The sequence below is a fragment of the Salvia splendens genome, chromosome 10 (assembly GCF_004379255.2).
Source record: "Salvia splendens isolate huo1 chromosome 10, SspV2, whole genome shotgun sequence".
Lineage (NCBI taxonomy): Eukaryota > Viridiplantae > Streptophyta > Magnoliopsida > Lamiales > Lamiaceae > Salvia > Salvia splendens.
This window is the reverse complement of record NC_056041.1, coordinates 19,910,697-19,926,958: the sequence shown is the minus strand read 5'-3', so window position 1 is coordinate 19,926,958 and position 16,262 is coordinate 19,910,697. Positions and strand designations below refer to the sequence as shown.

Below are 16,262 nucleotides of genomic sequence, written 5' to 3'. Positions count from 1 at the left end.
AATCGGACCGGCCGGTTCGACCGCGAATCAGTCCGGTCCGGTTCACCCCTAAAAATCACTAGCACATTGAATCGCCGCGAATCGGTGGAACTGGCCGGTCCGACCGTGAACCGGAAACCGATTTTCCTCTTTTTAAAAATATTTTTTTAAGATTTGTTGTTGCTAGGACTTGACACATGACCTCATCTCTAAATACATACTTCTTTACCACTCTACCACATGGTCATTTTGAAATATTATGAACATTAATTATCCTTATACATTAAATCTGAAATTCTTTTTCCATCGAAACTAATAATTCATTTTAATTTTATATTCTTTTAAGAAATTGTTAATTATAATATATTTCTTATATTTTAATTATACTTTTACAATCACTAATATTTTATAATATAGGAGTTTATAATTATACATAGAGTTTAATACTAGTTTTTAATATTGTGTATTATAATTTATTATTGTATTTAAACTTAACGTCATTAAATATTCTAATATACTAGTACAAGACTTTTTTCTATAATAATACTATTAAATGTATAATACTATAATATTTATTGATAAAATATGTAATTAAATTTTATTATTTACTACTATATATATATATATATATATATATATATGGATGTATTCATTTCCTTTTCCTATATTTCCTCCTTTTTCCTTCTTAATATCAGCCATTAGATTAGAGAAATGGACGGTCAAGATCAACATTGGGTAATTAATCATGTGTTGCATTATTTGTCCTATTTTGTGCATTATGAGGGTACAATAGTAATCTAATAATGGCTGGAAACCGCTACGAATAATGCACCACATGGTCACGAGTAATGCATATAATTGCCTATATAATGCACAATATGTGAACTGCAATGCATACGAACAAGATGTGCTGTGTTATGATGTTTGACACACGTTTCTTGTTTCCCCTAAGGGTTTAATAAGCTTAGGGGCTAGGGTATAGTACGTAGACATGTATGTAATCTTCACATGGTAACGAGTAATGGATATAATTGACTATATAATGCACAATTTGTGAACTGCAATGCATACAAACAAGATGTGCTGTGTTATGATGTTTGACACACGTTTCTTGTTTCCCCTAAGGCTTTAATAAGCTTAGGGGCTAGGGTATAGTACGTACGCATTAATAACAAATTATAAAACGATACGAATAATTCACCAAATTATCACGAGTAATGGATGTTATTAACTATATAATGCACAATATGTGAACTGCAATGCATACGAATAAGATGTACCATGTTATGATGTTTGACACACGTTTCTTGTTTCCCCTAAGGGTTTAATAAGCTTAGGGGCTAGGGTATAGTACGTAGACATTACTAAATGCACGTATGTAATCTTCAATCCGTTGATTAACCCATATACACAATACCTCTAATAATGCATAATATACTGAGATAATGACAATTAACAGCTACATAATGCACTACCTAAACCAAATAATGCACATACGTATATTCCAATAACAACAATTTGTTAGTAATGTCTACGTACTATACCCTAGCCCCTAAGCTTATTAAACCCTTAGGGGAAACAAGAAACGTGTGTCAAACATCATAACATGGTACATCTTATTCGTATGCATTGCAGTTCACATATTGTGCATTATATAGTTAATAACATCCATTACTCGTGACAATTTGGTGAATTATTCGTATCGTTTTATAATTTGTTATTAATGCGTACGTACTATACCCTAGCCCCTAAGCTTATTAACCCTTAGGGGAAACAATAAACGTGTGTCAAACATCATAACACAGCACATCTTGTTCGTATGCATTGCAGTTCACAAATTGTGCATTATATAGTCAATTATATCCATTACTCGTTACCATGTGAAGATTACATACGTGTCTACGTACTATACCCTAGCCCCTAAGCTTATTAAACCCTTAGGGGAAACAAGAAACGTGTGTCCAAACATCATAACATGGTACATCTTATTCGTATGCATTGCAGTTCACATATTGTGCATTATATAGTCAATTATATGCATTACTCGTGACCATGTGGTGCATTATTCGCAGATACCAAAATGTGGCAGTTACTTTTCCGTCAAATGTCAATAATAACCCTGTAATGCATACAACCACCTTCTATAATGCAACACGGAACCAGTTTTATAGAATCAATCTGATCCGTTGATGCCTTAGATCTAACGCGTAATATTAAGAAGGAAAAAGGATCTAAGATGTGAAAAGGAGAATAACGCTCCCCTATATATATATATATAAATTGTATTCCGGTTCAACCAATGGTTCGACCAGTGAACCGGTTGAACCAGTGAACCAGTAACGACGCCGGTTCGCTTGCCGGTCCGGTTTTTAAAACATTGGATGCGGGTATAATCAATGGGACAGAACATGCTTCAATAAGGCCCAAATGTCTCAGGACAGATAGAGTCGATGCATCAACGAAACGAGCTTCAACAAGGTCCTAGGTCATAGTGTGGAGACTGAGCCGATGCATCAACAGAACCAGTTTCAACAAGGTCCTAGTACCTCTCAGCCAGTGCGGCTGATGCATCAACAGAACATAATTCATCTCGGTTCTAATGTCCCTCTGGAACGTGGTAGTACTTCTCAACAGGTTGGGCCGACGCATGAACAATACGTGACTCGTCTCAGTTTTGCAATCTTTCTTATACCCTCAGCAAGTGTGACCGATGGCCAATGCATCAACAAAATGAGTTTTATTCTGATTCTAATACCACTCTGGAATGTGGTAGTACTTCTCAGCATGTGAGGCAGATGCATCAACAAAATGAGTTTAATCTCAATTTTAATGTCAATATGGAAGATGGTAATACCTCTCGGCAAGTGGGACCAACGCATCAACACAAAGGGTTACATCTCCGCTATAATGTCACTCTAGAACGTAACAGTACTTTTCGGCAAGTGGAGTCGATGCATCAACAGAACGGGTTTCATCCACATTCTAATGTCACTATAGAGGCGATGCATCAACCCCACCTGCTGAAAGGCACTGCCACGTTCTAGAGTGACATTATAACATAAATGTAATCCATTTGTGTTGACCACACGTGGGATATGAGCAACCCCCGTAACACATTTTAATTATATGCTCTTTTGTTCAGTTTCTTTATTTAGAGGTTTTGTTTACCAAGACATTAGTTTTCTTTTAGTTATCGCGTATACCCAATCGGAGTTGAAAATTATCGGGTATTGGATACTCAATATCCGGAGTTCGAATAACATATAGTCAGATACAGAATCGGGTATTGATTTTTCTATAAATTCGATTATCAGGCATTACCAAATCACCCGATTTTGACCCAAGTCAAAATGAATTAAAGTTTAAATTAGGGCTTCTACCTTTACTTCATTTCCCTCTCCCTCTCCCTCTCCGACGGGACCCTTCTCTCAATTCCCATTCTTCTCTCCTCTCCCATTTCACGGCACCGCGCCGCTGCCTCTCCGTTTCACATCGTCTATCACTGGTCTACCTGCGCCGCGCCTCGTTCCATTTCGACGCCACCCGTCGCCCGGTTCTATCCATTTCGGCGCCGACTGCCGACGACGAGCTCACCACCAACTGCACTGTATTTATGCTAGCTTACTGTCTTCTTGCTTTTGGTTTTGGCCATTTTGTATGTTGTGTGATTTGGAAATTGGAAGTGTTAGGTTGTAAATTTGTAATCTAGAAATGTACATGTTCAATTTTTTCTTATAATCGGATTTTTTGGGTATTCGACTTTTTGGGATCGGATAACCGATCCGGGTATTTGGGTACGTGTTGGGAGTTTCGGTATCCGCGGTTACCTAATTGGACAGCCCTAGCTCAAATTATACCTGATGCTCAACCCATTTGTTGATGTTCCAATATTTGTATGATATTTTGTGATAATAGTTTAGGTGCTTAATCTGAATTTTTTCCCGAAGCTGTTGTTGGATCTTGTTAAATTGTTGATCAGATGTAGATGGATTCTTTTGCTTGCAGAGTTAAGAAATTGAACAATATAAATGTTGAAAGGGAGGAAAACTGCTGGTAGGGGAGAGACTGTGGCCGCGCACTATGCTTTTGGCCCCCTTGAGGATGACATTATAATCAAGCATAGGCTTCTGACCCGCACAACTACAACGAGAGGCGAACCGCCTTTGAAGAAACTTCAGAAGAAGTTTACAGCCTTCGCAGTAGAGGTGGAAAAGGATGCTGATAATCATGGCGACTGTGAAAGACTTGCCAAAGCTTTCTTGCAGGAGCTGAACACTTTTGAAATTCCGCTGCTCAAGAGTAAAGCGATCATCGATGCAAATGTTAGAGAGAAGGAGAACTTTAACGAGTTAAAAAATGAGATAAATCGACAGATTTTGCTAGCACAGGATGATATAGAAGATTTGAAGAAACAGCTGGAGGAGAGCAAGATTGAGAGGCAGCACAAAGAGGAGTGTGAAGCTATTAGGAAGTTAATTGCCATGCAGCCACCAAGATCAGCAACGCAGAAAACCATAACAGAACTTGAACAGGAGATTGCATCCCTGGAATCAGAAAACACTTCTGGCTCAAGGACACTAGAACTCCGCAAAAAGCAATTTTCGCTGCTGTTGCATGTGGTGAGTACTATCATTTGTTTGCACGACTTTTGTTTATATCTGTTCTTAGGAGAGATTATGTTATATTCTGCATGGATGTATGATTTTTAAACCTAGTTCGAGAATAAGTTCCATAAATGTTTCAGAAAGCATGGAATTTTGATGTGTAACTGATTATAGAAAGCTAGGACCTACCATTCCACTGCTGAAGCCAAGTTTTGCATGAGATTGAACAGTTTATCATGAAGGTAGTTGTGCACAAGTCTTGGGTGTTTGTAGAATTTCATCTGCCAAAACCATTGTAGTACACTGAAAAATGCGATTTTCGCTTTTCTAAGTCAAAACCCTGCAGCAGAAATTTATTTATTATTTCAACCTCTTCTGTATCATATCATTTTTATTTAGGTATCATTAGACTCACCACGAGGTATGTAATCACTTATCCTTCAAATGAAATGAAATTGTTCTGCAAGAACCTAAGCTTTTTTTTACTCCACTCTTCTTTCCTGTTTGTTCTTGGTTCACAAGTTCTGAACTTTGAGTACAGTTAAGTCAATATATGTGGTCAAGTTCCTTCATTTTGTGGCTCGTTTGGTAGGCTATTCATGTTTCGGTTAGGTAGGATAATGCCCATGATATGTATCATGGTTTGTGCTAGTTATGTATCTAGTTGGTGTTTGTAGATTCACCCCATCTTTAATTCATGTTTGGTGCAAAAGATAAAATACCATGTTAAATTTTGTGTGGACTAAATTACCCTCATAATTTGTTGAGAATGGGGAAAATGGAGAACAGCTTGGTAATTTTATCCCACTATCTAGGTCAACTCCCAAGTTGTTAGTGTAACCCACCAAAATGGTGGGTTAATTTCTAGGCTGAAACATGGGCTTCAAGGTGGGCTTCCCCGTGCCATAAAAATAACATGGGCCATTTACTAAGACTAACATATATACCAAACACACAGTTAAGGCCAAATAAGAATTCTTGACTTGCCCCAAAATAGCTATCAAATGCCCCATTAGTGTTTAGTAACCTCTGAGAAGTGAGAACCCATTGTGGGATCAAGCAATTCACAATCCAACATGGAAACTCTTTTGTGATCTCTTCTTGTTTGCTCTTTTTTTTTATGTCCACTTTTGAACATAATAATTTCCTATCCATCATTAGTTTTCTCCCTTCAGTCATATCATTCTCCTTCTCTCAACTCCACTTTATCTTGCAACATTTTCTTGCTCATAGACACAAATGGAAACGTTGATGGATTGAACTATCTTGTAAGAATGACCTTCTTTCTGTTTCTGTTATCAACTCCTTAGAGTGTACATTGTCATAAAGAATCAATTCTGTGTGAAAAAACCCCCTCCCTGTAGAGTGTTTCTCTTTGTTTTAGTAGTGTGCAAACGGTGGATATTGTTCCTTATTAAGAGTCATCACAAAACATAGATTTAATGGTTGGAAAATGATAATCACGAGTGAGGTTTGGAGTAATGTTGTTGACAGGATTAGATCATTCTATTTAGTCCTCAATCTCACTGTGTGGTGATTGCTGTACTTGATTACAGGTTGATGAATTACAAAACACCATTGAGGAAGAACAAAGGAGTTTAATGGAGGAAATGAGAACAGCAATCGATGAGCCTCGGACTGCGTTCGAAGATGCTACTGGGGGTCCTGAAGCTATGGCTCTTGATTAAATGGTATACTACTTAGCATCATGCCTGGCATTATTTAGCTTAAATGTACCTCTAAACCTTTTTTTTGGTATGCATCTGTTCAGGGACGAATGTTGTGTTTATATGAAAATACTGCTTAGATTTCAAATTGCAGCAATGTTATTCACTTTGTTGTGGGTTCCTAAAATGAAAAAAGACTGAGGCCAAAATGCACTAGAAAGCACTTAGGATCCATAAGATTTAAGGAAGATGGCCAAAATGTTTTTATTTTATTATTTAAGTTCGTATAACTATTTCATATTAATTGATTAATTAACAATATGATATTAACACGAAGAAAATATAATGGATCGTGCAACGCAAGAGTGCGGTGCTAGTTCATACAGCGACCAAGTCTCAAGGGAGATGCGCCTTATTGTTGTCCAAATTTTGACAACCAATGGTGAAGTTGAGTAATGCTACATGTCATCCCTGATGCTGATGTAGAACAACACATACACATGATGATCAATGTTGGCCCAAATTCTCAAGAATTTCAGTGAGAATGACGAGAGCTGATCCTGCTGTTACCAGTGAGAGCGTCACTTTTCCTCCGGGAACCAATGTGGGAGTCTCCGATGACCCCGAGTATCTATCCGACCATGACATTGCCGCTGGAAGGACTCCAAACAACACCAGCACTGCCCCATAACACACATATTTACATACATATGCATTATACTGCTAAAAACAAGCATGATCAAAACAACATAGTAAATGTAATGTAGTATATACCTCCATAAGTCCCTGCGAAATCCAATGCTTTGAAAAATATCTCTGGATCTAGCAAAGACAATATCAACGGAGGGACTAGAGTAAGGACATACGGTAGCGCCCTATTCTCCCCATTCTCGAGTTTCAGCACTGTCATATTTTCGCACACAAACTAGTTTTAGGAGTCGAATTGCTATGTTAATGGACGACGAGTTTAGTGGAGAAACAAACCACTTACAGTCAGCAAGGAAGTTGGAGAGGCCGAGAACAAAACCAATGTAAGAAGTTGCAATGGCAAGAACCGAGAACACATCAACTATAGGCTGCAAAAAAGTAGTATTAGAAACAATTTATCATGGAAGAGGTACGTCTAGTGTTTGCTCTCAATTGCTTCTTTCTTGATGGCTAAAACTAGTCCAGTATGATGATATTGTAAGTGTAAGGAACCGGTTGCTCACCCCAACGACCTCGTTAGTTGAGCGCAGTAGTTGTAGTGGATCGACAAAAGTATCTGATCCCGTTTCAGGAGTTGGAATGATACCAAGAATGACTGCGTTCCAGATTAGAAATAAGCCTAGCGGAATAGCAGTGCCCCCAACAATCGCAGTCCTGCAGATCAACCATTAGTACAACAAGTGCTATCCTGTGATTGTAACCATACTTTAAAATTCTCAAAATAAACAAATGGATCCCAAATATGATACACGGAAATTTATGTTGATCCTCAAGAATTCGAGCCAATGCAAGTCCGTTGCTATCAAAATCTTCGAAAAACAGTTAGAATATTCAGTCCACATACATGGCTTTATGCTAACAAGATAATTTAGCTTCTATGGAGACACTGATAAGTGATGGCTACTTGAACGACGCATGTTGGTTCATTCGATACAATGTGTGAGGACTTATACAGGAAAAAGTTTTACATGATACCACACTTTATCACCTTACTTTTGATAAGTCGCCTTCAAGATTGGTACAGAGAACGGGAACTACATTCTGCACGAGAAAGAGAAAGAGAGAGTTAATAAGAACCATAGTCTTTATAGCTATGAATGAAATGAAGTATAGTTGTGTTGTGGTACCTGATAAACAAAAGAAAGTGCTATAATTGGTATACTTTTAGGTGCAGCCTCTAAGTTGGCTTTTAGAAGAAAATCCCAGTGTAAGTCTCCACTTGCCACCACCTATCAATTTGAAAACACCAAAAAACAAACAGATAAAAGAAAAAAGAAAAATAAGAGAAAAAAAGGAGAAGAAAGAAAAAGGCTTTTGATTACCACAAGTGCGACGAAAGAAGCTATAATGCAAATTACTAGAGCACCATTCACTGCTCCAATAATACCCTGGCTACATAGAAATAAAACATCACATTGTCACTCATAAATTCTTTAAGATAAAAAAAAAGAGTTTTGAAAAAGCGATAAAAGAAGGGATATTATCAGCATGGAAATAATATATATTTTGCTGAGGTCTTTTTCATTGACAAGAGGGTGAGAATTTACCTGCAGAAACATGATATAATAAAAGAGCAGAATCACTATAGATCATGGCTTTAAGAGAGTAGTGAAAACACAAAAGAACAATTCCGTAAGTTTGTTGATGATGTGCCAGTGCTAAGGAACAATCACATAAAAAATGTCCAACTCGTTGTATGTAAAGGTGAGAGATTAAACAAACCTTCCAAAGTAGCATAGACCACCAAAAAGAATTGAAAACAGTGTCGCAGTTTCCCATCTGCAGTTTAGAATGCAGACAGTCAACACCTAGCGATCATGTGAAATTGCTGATGACATCCTCCCCCAATAGAAAAGCAAAGGGAAAGCTGCAGCTAGTGTTGGGAGGAGCTCAGTCCATGATTTAGTTTTCCATGGCTGACTACAAGTTTTTCCTTTTATGAACTCTCATGTCACCTCCACTACAAAGGCTAAGTCGGAATCAGGTGGATGAATGGGAAACACTATATTTGAAGAGATAAGTTTGGAATAGCCATCTTTATCAAACCTAATAAAAATTGATGTGAAGGGTGGGGAGAATATATGGTTCCTATGAAACATGTGAGGTTTTCGCACCATCCATCATATACTTCAAACATTCATTAATGGTTGCATATATTTGCCCTTGCCAAAGTGACATAAAACAAGAGATACACTTGAAATTTAGAAGATAACAAATCTGATCCATACATTGGAATGCCGAGGAAATTTGTCAGAATTTCTGAGGAACGAGCCACATAGGCAACGAGGAGGGCATAGTGGATGAAAATGTAGGACCAGCTGCAGTGGATGAAATGTTGTACTACTAATTAATAATATGATGAAGAAAAACAGATGGACAAAAGTGAGGAAAATTATGAAGGACAAAAGAACTGAGATTTAATCACTATCAAAAATGTAGTTTGCCATAAACCTACTACATGATTTGGGGGAATTTTCATACCAGGTAACCTGCACTCCAGCATTTCCAAGGGTTCTCATGGCCATTGATACCTGTGAGTGTACAACAAGACCAGTTGAATGAACTCTACAATACCATGAATTGATTATGAAAAAGTGAACCAAAGCTGTCGCTGAACTCCAATTAGAACAAAATTTTTGTTGTCAATTTTATATGATAAAATAAAGAAATCTGAATGACCTTTTATTTACTTGCTCTTTTTCTACGAACATCTAGGACAGTGTTGTATAGCCAAAGAGGAAATTTTAACAAGCAACATTCATACAAAAAAGGCCTATTCACTAAGATTTAAAAAAAAAATGAAAAAAGGAAAATAAAAATAGCAAAATACGATAAATGTTAAATTGGAAAAATGGGATGCGCTATAGCAAGCAAAACTATTACCATGCAAGCAAAACTATTATCACCATCAAGAAAAATCACTACATACATGATACATATGACGGTCAAATTTAGTCAAATATTGTTACAACATGTATATGCAGAGTGTATTATTCGCATCAATACATAAATCTAAATTACTTACCAAAGAAACACCACCAGAACCAAGCTTACGCATCGTATTCACATTTACTTCAGCAATGAGAAGTCCAGTGGTGACCTACACCATTTCAAGCAGAGCATATTATCACATTTCCCTATGAGTGAAAAACTGCTGCAAATAGAAAAAAAGCAAGGTCTTCAAAGAAAATAATGAATGAAGGAATCAGATCCAACAGTATTAAGGATCTAAATGCATTGGAACTCAAATGATCATTATGAGAGAATATTTTCAAGTTTGCTTTACTTACTAATTTCATCAAGTTAAGCAAGCAGACACTTTATCTTTGGAAGAGTATGATTCAAGAGAGAGACAATTTGTATTAGTTATTTTCTTCAACAGTTCTTTAAATTTCCAGCATTTAGTCACTAATATTTTCATTTTCATTCATCCGCCCAAAACACAACATGATAGACAACTCCCAATGCATATTCTTGCTAATAAAAACTCTTGAATACTTTCTATGAAAACTCTTGTCTCAAAATCTTCCCCAGAACATGCAGATTAAGAAAAGCAAATATGGTTAAACGTATTTGATTTGTGTCTGGGGATGTAATGAGATGGTTGAAAGTTTTATTTTTTCTAAACCCTTTAAGTCAGTCTCTATAGTAGATTACACGGCACAATTGAACTGCAACTTTCAGTTGATCTTTCAATTTTCATGTTCAATGTGGTGATCAAGCTCTCTTGCTTTTATCCGATTCAGTTGAACCAGAATTTGATGTCACAAAGTACCCCGATTCAACTATCCATCTCTGGAGGTTAATTAATACTTACAAGATTAGTAAAATAATAATTACCATAAAAATCCAGCATATGATGCAGGTTACTGCAGATGCCAGGAATCCAGATTCTTGTGTCACGGCAGGAATGGCAAGTATTCCTGCACCTATCTATTTGGAGACCACCGAAATTCATTATAAGGAAAGTGAAAGTTGAAGAAACAGAAACTTTAATTCATGACAAAAAATTGAAACCTCCAACGAGATTATTAGATCATACTAATTTTCTAAGTTGTAGATATAAAACATGTATACGGTTTTTTTTATGTTTATTTCACACTCAACAAATTTTGTCCATATTTTTTCTTTTATCAATTTTATGGTCCTTATGAATACGTTTGCTGTACCACATGTGTAACGCAATCAGGAATGGTATGTTTGTAATAACTGAAGACTGATAGTGGTCCTAAGGCTCTCTAATATTGCAATTGTAGCTTCAGCATAAATAGTACTAGTAAAATGTATCACCGGCATAAATAATTCATATGCAATTAAGAGGAAGCAATTCAAGCACCTTGGCCAAAAGGAATTTTGCCTCGCATAGACGTCACACCCATTTTTAATAGAACCGCATCTTCCAAAATAACTAACAGGGAGAAATGTAACTATTATTGATACTACCGCGTGGCAGATTGTGCGTCTCCCAAATTCATACAGGAAACTCAAATTTTTTTCTTTACACATGATCAGATTTGAGAAGGCAAGGTAGAACATGATAAATGAACAATTGGCATCTCTATGTTCAACAAGAAAAAGAAACGATCAAACTAAGCAACTGTAACTGCTAAGTACCATATAGTAAAATGACTTAAATCGATCTGACTGAATGAGCTGGTCGTTGAGGATACACTATATATCAGATGTTACGTAATGTGGCAGTTTGCTCTACATGAATGGAGAAATATTCAGCAATATAAAATCGAAACTTTGTCATTACTATAAAAACCAGGCATCCCAGAGAGTCGAAGAAACATACAGTGGTGCCAGCAACGAGGAAAATCGAACTGCTTAGGCTTCCTGGGAATATGGAAAGAGTATTCATCAAACATAAGAGATGAGACCATGACCATGTCAAGACAACAGATGAATACACAAAAGAAGTTAGTTAGTGACATAATATCTTTACAATAATATTAGCACATTTCTATAACAGAATTACAACACAAACAATACACACTTCAGTTCAGTTGAGCTGCACTTATACATCTCAAGAGCCATAAATAAAAAATTGCACCATTCTATTAATTATCTTGTTCTTGTTAGTATCCAATGAAAAGGTCAAATTTTGTGAAAGTCCCAAACTTGAAAAGAATAAAATGTAGTGTATTCAATAAATAGCAGGTTAGTTTGTACCAGGTTCCCTTTTCAATGTGGCTTGATTAAGGTTGGAAAACAGCCTCTGGAATTCATGAACTTCCTCACCATCTTGTTGCAGCAACTGCTGCTTTTCTTGCTGGGAGAAGCGCTTTAGTGATGCCCCCGGAGAAGAATCAATGAAGAGATGAGTGAGATTTGCTGCTCCAGAGATCCCAACAGAAAAAGGTGGATTCTTGATTTTGGTAATGAGTGTTGGGTTTCCATGAAGAAAGGAAGATTTACGAATGTGGGGCAAGGAAGAAGCTGAAAATGAAGAGAGCATCGTCGTTAATGAAACTGAAGAGTTTTGACCACGTTTGGGATTTTGATTAATGTGTTGAGTTTGTGTCCTTGATTAGGATGAGGTGGGCTTCTTACTTCCATTCATTTTTTAGAAATTGTTCTACTGCAAAAATAATCATTTGATCACCAAAATCATTTTTTTTAAATCGAGGGTATTTAACGAATTGGTTTTGAGCTCGTTTACATTAAAATAACTACTCCATTGCACTGCAAATGGTATTGAAAATTTAGTACTCCATCTATTGAATATATTTGTTGTAATTTATGAAAATAAATTGTAACGGATATCGTTATTTTTTTACTTAAATCATCTTCAATCATACTTCAAAATCCAATATAGAGTAGGACAAACGCTCCGATGGTACTTCAAAATAAAACCTACTTTATTTTATTTTTAGGTTTTGAGTAATATGAGTATTCATTTTTTAGATTTAGAGCATCCACATCCGTGCTCTTGCCAACGAGTATGTATGTGGGTCCGACCCCACTTTTTCTGTTTGCTCTTAGAGCATCCACAACGCGCGCCGTCCGCGTTTCGTGCCGGAGGAACGAAACGGGCGCGCGATGCGTTGCGGACATGCATTCCGTGCCCAGGCCGTGCCGTGTGCCGTCGTCGCGAGACGGGGCACGGCCTGCGTCGCCACGCGCATCAGCGACGTGGCGCGCCCCTACGTCGTGCGTGACGCCCACTCGCCGGCTCGCGAGTGGGCGCCGTTATTTATGACACAATAAATCTTTTTTTAAAAAAAAATTCAAATTTATAAAAAAAATTTAAAAATGTGTAAACGGTAATATTACCGTTTTATATCCATTTTTCTTTTTTTTTAATTTTTTTATTTTTTATTTTTTATTTTTTTACTCTATAAATACTCCTAATTCATCATCATTTCACACACAACTACACATCTATTCTTCCTAAAATCAACTTCATTTCCTCTCCAATTTTCATCTAACAGATATCTCATCAAAAAATCTCCGGCGACGGCAACTCCGACGATGGCGGCTCCGGCGGGTGGGATCTCAACACGTTTACCGATTGGGATACCATGTACAACACACTTGGTGGTTCCGGTTCGTCGACGCCGGGCACGGCGGGTTCGGCGACGCCGGGTGGGTACCAACCACCCACTTTCGACGTGGATGCATACGCTCGACCCTCCGCCCCGCGGTATTCGCAGGGATTATCCCAGATTCGGGAGGATTTCCCTGTTGAATCCACTCTGGGAGGAGGCTGAGGCGGGCGAGGAGGAGGAGGGGGAGGAGTCCGAGAGTGTGGAAGCTCCAGGGCGGAGTCGGAGGCGGGTGAGGAGGAGGAAGAAGATGAGGATCTAGGTCGGCATCCGTACATCAACAACGAAACGATGGTGGTGTACAACGCCTGGACCACAGTCTCGTACGATCCCATCATCGGGAATCAACAAGCCCACAAGCGCTTCTGGGAAAAAGGTCACCGAGATCTACCACCAGATTAAGCCGAAAGGCTCCCGGAAGCGCACATATACAATGCTCCGCTCTCACTTTGGCCGAGTCGACAAACAGGTCAAAAAATTCTGCGGCATCTACTCGACCGAAGCGGCGCACTACCAAAGCGGAGCTTCGGGAGCCGACATTCTGAGGGCGGCTTTGCGCGTCTACAACCAGGACACCGGCAAACAATTCAGATTTGTTGATGTTTGGCAGACTGTCAAGGACGAGAAACGGTGAGCCGGCGGTGTCCGCTCCAGCTCGGGCTATACCTCGAAGCGCACGAAGCACACGACGAGTGGCCAATACTCGTCTGGTGACACCGGTGAGGGCAGCGGCGGACAAGAGGGTGCACCGCATGAGTTTGCGGGTACGGCCGGCGATGACGGGGGATCCAGTCGTGCGCGCCGTCTGCCGCAAGGGACGAAGGCGGCGAAGGCGGCTAGAGCGAGGAAGGGCCGAGGCGAATCAAGCCAGGCGGGCTCGGGGGGGGGGGCTCGAACACCCTTATGGCGGTGTACATGTCCGCCACAATGGCAGACACTTCTCGCTTCTCGCCCTCCCAATACGCGGCCTGGTGGAACAGAATTGTGCATATGGCAGCACAACTTGGCCTTCCGACTCCCCCTCCACCTCGACCACCTTCGGGGGATGATTCGCCGGCGGAGTAGTTTTTTTATTTTTTTTTAAATTTGTATTTTAAATTATGCAACGTTTAATTTTTTAGGATTTTAATTGTGTGTTTTTTATTTTTTAGAATTTTAAGTTGTAATTTTTTTATGTTGTGTGTTTTTTAATGAAGTGTGTTTGTTTTAATTGAATTGGGTTGGAAACAAAAATAAAAAATGAAATTGAATGAATAGTAATTTAAGGAACGGTTAAGAAACGGCTAAGGAACGGAGGGTTGCAGGTTCCGTTCCTTAGTTAAAGAATGGAGTTAATAAGTACAGTGGGGCCCGCAAATAGTAGTTTAAGGAACGGTGGGGGAATAGCGTAGTGGATGCCCTTAGACAAGAGCACAACACCCATATCCGTGCTCTTCCGCAAGGACGAGCACAAGGGTCCCACCATTCCATTATTCAATTTAAATAAAAACATTTCCACAAAATTAAAATACATTAAAAATACCCGGAATAATATTACAAATTACAAAAAAATTAAAAATTACATAATTAAATTCCTAAAAAATAAAAATTGTATAATTAAAATACTAAAAATTAAAAATTACATACTTAAAATCCTAAAAAACAAAAATCACATAATTAAACTCCTAAAAAATAAAAATTATGTAATTTAAGCGTAAAAATGCCCCCGGGGAAGACTAGTCATCATCCGGCAATACCCCCAACGTTCTTTGGAGACCCCGTATCATCGCCACATATGATCGAAGTTGCTCGGAGGTCATATTTGTCCTATCGGCCAAATTGAGTTGGGCCAAAACCCCCCACAACGAGTTGGTGGGGGTTGAGGTGGTACATAGGGAGCGGGAGCGGGGGCGGATGGAGTCACGACGCGACGGCGGATGGCCGCCGGCTTCTTCCTTCCTTGCGGTCGGCGTTGGGAACCGCTCGGGCCGGCGTCGGGGCTACTCAAGTTAGCTCCGACAAGTTGGCTAGCCACGTCTTCGGAGCCGGCGTCGGATAGGGATACCGACCTTGACTGTTTGGAGGAGCCGCTAGAGGAGGATGTTACGCATCCCCTATACTTCGGATGAGACCGCGTCTCCTGCCAAATGTTGAGGTACTTGAACGGCTTGTAGTTCATGGATTGGTAGGTCGACAAGGCGGAATTGATGATGTCGACCTCGCTCCGGCCGCTCCCCTCCGACCGCTCTTCCTGCAGGTAATACCCCTGGAACTTTTGGATTTATTCGTTGGCTCTGTATATGGCGTTGCGCACCATACTCTCGTTGCGCTCGATTGTTCCAGCTGGCCGGTTTTCATTGTACCGGCGACAGATGCGCCACCAATAATGATCGTCGGATTGGTTCGTGCCAACATCCGGATCTTCAGAGATTGACAAGAACACTTTGAACAATTGCTCCATCTCCGCTAGAGTGTACGGTGTGCGGATACCGCGAGTAGGAGGAGTCGGAGTTTGGGAAGGGCCGCTCGACCTCGCTCTAGGCTCGGGTGTCCACCTGTATTGCTCTTCGGGGGCATCTTGGTCGTCGATCGGGTAAGGCCGGTAGCCACCCGGAACTTCCGAACATTGGGTTTGAGGAGGGGCTGGATATTCCGTTTCCGGACTAGGAAACGGTTGTGAACCGAACCAATCGGGGTTCCAACCGTGGGAGCCAGGGGGTGATCGCCGTGGCTGAACATTGTTTTGTTGTAAGAGTAAGAGTAAGAGTGAAAGA

At 39.4% G+C, this 16,262-nt stretch overlaps 2 protein-coding genes across 3 annotated transcripts; one reads left to right on the top strand and one right to left on the bottom strand.

Moving 5' to 3' along the window:
• The first annotated feature begins 3,304 nt into the window (after window positions 1-3,304).
• LOC121751377 (THO complex subunit 7A-like) lies at window positions 3,305-6,398 on the top strand. The gene is made up of 3 exons (XM_042146110.1): window positions 3,305-3,586; window positions 3,985-4,598; window positions 6,140-6,398. Exons 2-3 carry the CDS (start codon window positions 4,008-4,010, stop codon window positions 6,269-6,271), a joined length of 723 nt encoding a protein of 240 aa, XP_042002044.1. The 5' UTR covers window positions 3,305-3,586; window positions 3,985-4,007; the 3' UTR covers window positions 6,272-6,398.
• Window positions 6,399-6,576: 178 nt separating this feature from the next.
• Window positions 6,577-12,465, bottom strand: LOC121751376 (tyrosine-specific transport protein). 2 transcript variants are annotated; one of them, XM_042146109.1, is made up of 15 exons: window positions 12,134-12,233; window positions 11,757-11,797; window positions 11,573-11,665; window positions 10,799-10,891; window positions 9,984-10,058; window positions 9,440-9,489; window positions 9,187-9,276; window positions 8,681-8,737; window positions 8,281-8,350; window positions 8,086-8,187; window positions 7,947-7,999; window positions 7,462-7,612; window positions 7,242-7,326; window positions 7,025-7,153; window positions 6,577-6,930 (listed from the first exon to the last, which is right to left on the bottom strand). In XM_042146109.1, exons 3-15 carry the CDS (start codon window positions 11,573-11,575, stop codon window positions 6,758-6,760), a joined length of 1,131 nt encoding a protein of 376 aa, XP_042002043.1. In that variant the 5' UTR covers window positions 11,576-11,665; window positions 11,757-11,797; window positions 12,134-12,233; the 3' UTR covers window positions 6,577-6,757. The 2 variants fall into 2 exon arrangements, with proteins under 2 accessions (XP_042002043.1, XP_042002042.1); XM_042146108.1 differs by lacking the exon at window positions 11,573-11,665 and having other exon boundaries at window positions 12,134-12,465.
• Window positions 12,466-16,262: the final 3,797 nt, after the last annotated feature.

Excerpts from the sequence above, each read along its gene's own strand:
- LOC121751377 (XM_042146110.1), top strand. The coding sequence starts at position 4,008 with ATGTTGAAAGGGAGGAAAACTGCTGGTAGGGGAGAGACTGTGGCCGCG. Across the intron at positions 4,599-6,139 it reads TTTCGCTGCTGTTGCATGTG|GTTGATGAATTACAAAACAC; the intron begins GTGAGTACTATC and ends ACTTGATTACAG.
- LOC121751376 (XM_042146108.1), bottom strand. The coding sequence starts at position 12,419 with ATGCTCTCTTCATTTTCAGCTTCTTCCTTGCCCCACATTCGTAAATCT. Across the intron at positions 10,892-11,756 it reads TCCTCGTTGCTGGCACCACT|ATAGGTGCAGGAATACTTGC; the intron begins GTATGTTTCTTC and ends GTCTCCAAATAG. Across the intron at positions 8,351-8,680 it reads GGTCTATGCTACTTTGGAAG|CCAGGGTATTATTGGAGCAG; the intron begins GTTTGTTTAATC and ends ATTTCTATGTAG.